Source organism: Arvicola amphibius, chromosome 2 (genome assembly GCF_903992535.2).
Source record: "Arvicola amphibius chromosome 2, mArvAmp1.2, whole genome shotgun sequence".
Taxonomy (NCBI): domain Eukaryota; kingdom Metazoa; phylum Chordata; class Mammalia; order Rodentia; family Cricetidae; genus Arvicola; species Arvicola amphibius.
The window spans coordinates 164705019-164709056 of NC_052048.2; the positions used below are offsets into that span (position 1 = coordinate 164705019).

The 4038-nt window shown below is 34.3% G+C and overlaps 1 protein-coding gene across 2 annotated transcripts; it reads right to left on the bottom strand.

Annotated features, from left to right (window-relative positions):
• Positions 1-3322: 3322 nt before the first annotated feature.
• On the bottom strand, positions 3323-3781 carry LOC119808384 (ubiquitin-conjugating enzyme E2 L3-like). Of its 2 annotated transcripts, XM_038320861.1 has the most exons (2): positions 3755-3781; positions 3323-3658 (listed from the first exon to the last, which is right to left on the bottom strand). In XM_038320861.1, exons 1-2 carry the CDS (start codon positions 3779-3781, stop codon positions 3323-3325), a joined length of 363 nt encoding a protein of 120 aa, XP_038176789.1. The 2 variants fall into 2 exon arrangements, with proteins under 2 accessions (XP_038176789.1, XP_038176788.1); XM_038320860.1 differs by having other exon boundaries at positions 3323-3781.
• Between the last annotated feature and the right edge of the window lie 257 nt (positions 3782-4038).

Consider the following 4038-nt stretch of genomic DNA (forward strand, 5'->3'; position numbering starts at 1 on the left):
CCACATTGAACAGTATAGAAGAGAAAGTGGGATGTATACTTGAACGCAGTGGCACAGGAGACAATTTCCTAAATATAACCCCAGCAGCATACACACTGAGAGCAGAAGTTAATAAATAGGATCTCCTGAAACTGAGAAGCTTCTGTAAGGCAAAAGACATGTCAACAAGACAAAATGACAGCACACAGAATGGAAAAAGGTCTTCGACAACCTCATATCAGACAGAGGAATGATTTCCAAAATATACAAAAAAAACCTTGATATCAAAATTAAAAACAATTCAATTAAAATTGGGATAGAGACCTAAACAGAGAACTCTTGACCAAGGGAATCTAAAATGGCTGAAAGACACCTAAGGAAAAACTCAACATCCTTAGGCATCAGAGAAATGCAAATCAGAACAACTCTCACATCTATCAGAATGGCCAAGATTAAAAACACTGATGGTCACTTATGCTGTAGAAGATGTGGATAAAGGAAATACTCCTCCATTGCTGGTGGGAGTGCAAACTGATATAACCACTTTGGATCTCAGTATGGTGATTTCTCAGAAAATTAGGAAACAACTTATCTCAAGACCCATCCTTTGGGTATATACCCAAAGGATGCTCAATCATCCCACAAGGACATGTGCTCAAGTATGTTAATAGCAGCATTATTTGTGATAACCAGAATCTGAAAACAACCTAAATGTCCATCAACCAAAGAATGAATAAAGAAAGTGTGGTACATTTACACAATGGAGTACTACATAGAGGAAAAAAAATAATGACATCTTAAAATTTGCAGGCAAATGGTTGGATCTAGAACACATCATATTGAGTTATGTAACCCAGACCCAGAAAGACAAATATAATATGTACTCATAAGTGGCTTTTAGACATAAAGCAAAGAAAAAAACAGACTACAATTAACGATCCCAGAGAATTTTGACAACAAAGAGGACCCTAAGAAAGACATACATGAATCTAATCTACATAGAAAGTAGAAAAAGACAAGATCTCCTGAGTAAATTTGGAGCATGGAGATCATTGGAGAATGTAGAAGGAGAAGGGAGAAGAAGGGAGGGAAGCAGAGAAAAATATATAGCTCAATAAAAACAATACATAAAATAGTATATTCAGTATTAATAAAGTTGATAAAAATGTAACAAACTTTTTAAGTTTAATAAATTTTATTTTAAAAATTTGAATACTTGAAATAAAATGTATTTCTGGATAGAAAGTAACACAATTGGAAAATTGTAGTACATTGTATATGATACTAACATTTTTGGTAGGTAAAACTTGAATACAAATGCACAGTACCCAAAGGATTCAAAATGTACCTGAGATGTTTTCTGCACATATATAGTTTACATGCTGGAAGCTTTAAAATTAAAACATCTTCAATAAATGTAAATAAAAGGCCATAACATAGACTGAAATATTCCCATATTAAAGATTCTTGTGATAATAAGAATCTAGATTTTAAACATTATCTGTAAGTTCAGGATTTTAAGTGTAATTTGTGAGAATAATAAAAAAAAAAACCCAACAACTGAGTGTGTTCCCACCTAAAACATTCATAAAATGAAAACTAATAAGAAATTACAAGGTAAAACTGTGCCAAATATTTATTTCAAATTTACTAACATGTAAATTTTCACAATTAAAACAATTCTAAAGTAGAATTAGTTAAAAGAATAATCAAACAGATCTATAATGTTTTATCACCAAAATATACAAACACATTTTTGAGAGATGTATAATAGTTATGCCACATCTTACTAAAATGAAAACACTATTGATTTATGCTTCATAGATTTATTGGCATATAATTCACATAACATAAATTTCAACTATTTTGAGTGTACAATTCAATGACTTTTATTATATGCACTGAAATATACAACTGTTACCACTATTCAAGTTAAATTGGGAGGTGAGTTATTTTATGTGAGTTATTATATGTTTAACATAGGTATGTTCCCTTTTTAAATTTCCTTTTCATACAGCTTTAATTACATCATATGTTTGGCTTTTATGGGTTTTCTTCTTATTTATTTCAGAGTATTTCTTAAGGTTCTTTATTTTCTTCTTTAACCCACTGATTATTTAAATGTTTCTTATTTTCACATTTGTGAAATTTTTTCTTATTAATCTTTAACTTAATGACTCTATGTTCCCAAAATATACTTTGATGGAGGACTCTCATTGGTTAATAAAGAAACTGCTTTGGCTTTTTGATAGGGCAGGATTTAGATAGGTGGAGGAGTCAGAACAGAATGCTGGACAGAGGGAAGTTAGTCAATCGCCATGCCTCTCCTCTCTGGGTCAGTCGCCATGAAGCCAGGCACCAGGTCAGACATGCTGAATCTTTCCCAGTAAGACACCACCTTGTGGTGCTACACTGATTATTAGAAATGGATTAAGCAAGATGTGAGAATTAGCCAGTAAGAGGCTGAAACTAATGGGCCAGGAAGTGTTTAAATGAATACAATTTGTGTGTTGTTATTTTGAGGCATAAGCTAGCCAGGCGGCAGGGAGCCGGGCGGCAGGAATGCAGCCCATAGCTCTTTCTACATACATTTTAATGAATTCATTCATTTTACATAAATTAGTGTTTGTGAACTAATATAGAATTCATTTTTATACTGTTAAATATACTGTTAAATATATGTGAGATTATGTAAATTTTACTTCCACTGTTGTATTTTTATATTTTATTGGTCTTTTAACTAATTGTTTTATTTCGTAAAGCTGAACTAGAAACTGAAGTGTTGGAGGCTTCAACTATCATTGTAGAACTATGTAGTTCCACTCTATTCATTAAGTCTGCACTACCTCTAAATTGGGACTGTGTTACTAGGATCATATATGTGTAAAATTGTTATCTTCCTCATGGATTGATCCTTTTATGATTAAAAACAACTTGTATATCTTTGTGATCACTTTTTATTGTATCAAAATTTGTTTAATAATAATACAGCCAATTTAAATCTCTTACACCTGTTTATATATTAGCCGAACCTTCTGGGCTAACTCTAACTTTGAGTCTGGGCAGGAAAAGAAATGACATTCTTTTGAAGTAGACTAAAGCAGTGATTTTTAAAACAAAGCAAGCAGAACTAGAACATCTGAATTTTTTAATCCTTCTTTACAGGTTACCTAGACCGCTTTTGATTAAGAAAATGGTAGAAAGTTAGTAATCGCCACAAGCGGACGCCAGGTGGTAGCACGTGTCAATTTTCCACAGAGTCCTGCTTTGCGGGGTATCTGAATGCACTGCTGGGGGGGGGAGGGGCTCTGCTCAAACTTACTGGAATCACTCATGGCAGATTTTAGTCCACAGGTCGCTTTTCCCCATATTTCTTTGTAAACTCTTCAACAGTTTTACAGAATTTTTTATGGTCCTTAGAGTATTCTTCAGCTAGGTCAGCCCAGAATGGGTGCTCAGGCTGGGGGTCATTCACCAGTGCTATGAGGGACTGGATTACTTGGTCAGTTTTGGTGGCTGGCTTCTGGTTTTCAGCACTAAATACTGGCAGACAGACCTGCCCCTTCTCATCAATGTTAGGGTAGTAGACCTTGGTTCTAAACGTGACCTTGGGTGGTCTGAATGGATACTCTTCAGAAAGTTCAATTCTGAAGGCCCCTTTGTCATATGCAGGGTTGTCAGGAACAACAAGCCCTTGCCAAGTCAATAAATTAGCTTCATCAACCTGGATGTTACGGAAGTTTTTCATTCCACATTTGCAGATCTCTTCAAGCTCCTTCATCAGCCTCCTGCTGGCTGCCATCTTGGATCTGGTACTCTGTGTTAATGTTTTCTGCATGGTTGCATTTCCTTGGTCTGTTTTGATGTATGTTTCCTAGAGCCTTACGACTGTTTCCATATCTTTCTTTTTTTTTAAATTAACTTTTGAATTAATGGAATATTTTCTTGTGTAATATTTTGTAAGCCGAGGCTGCTGGTTCGTTCGTTAATCACACAGAAACTATATTAATTACAACACTGTTTGGCCTATAAGCTCAGGCTTCTTATTAAATAACTGTT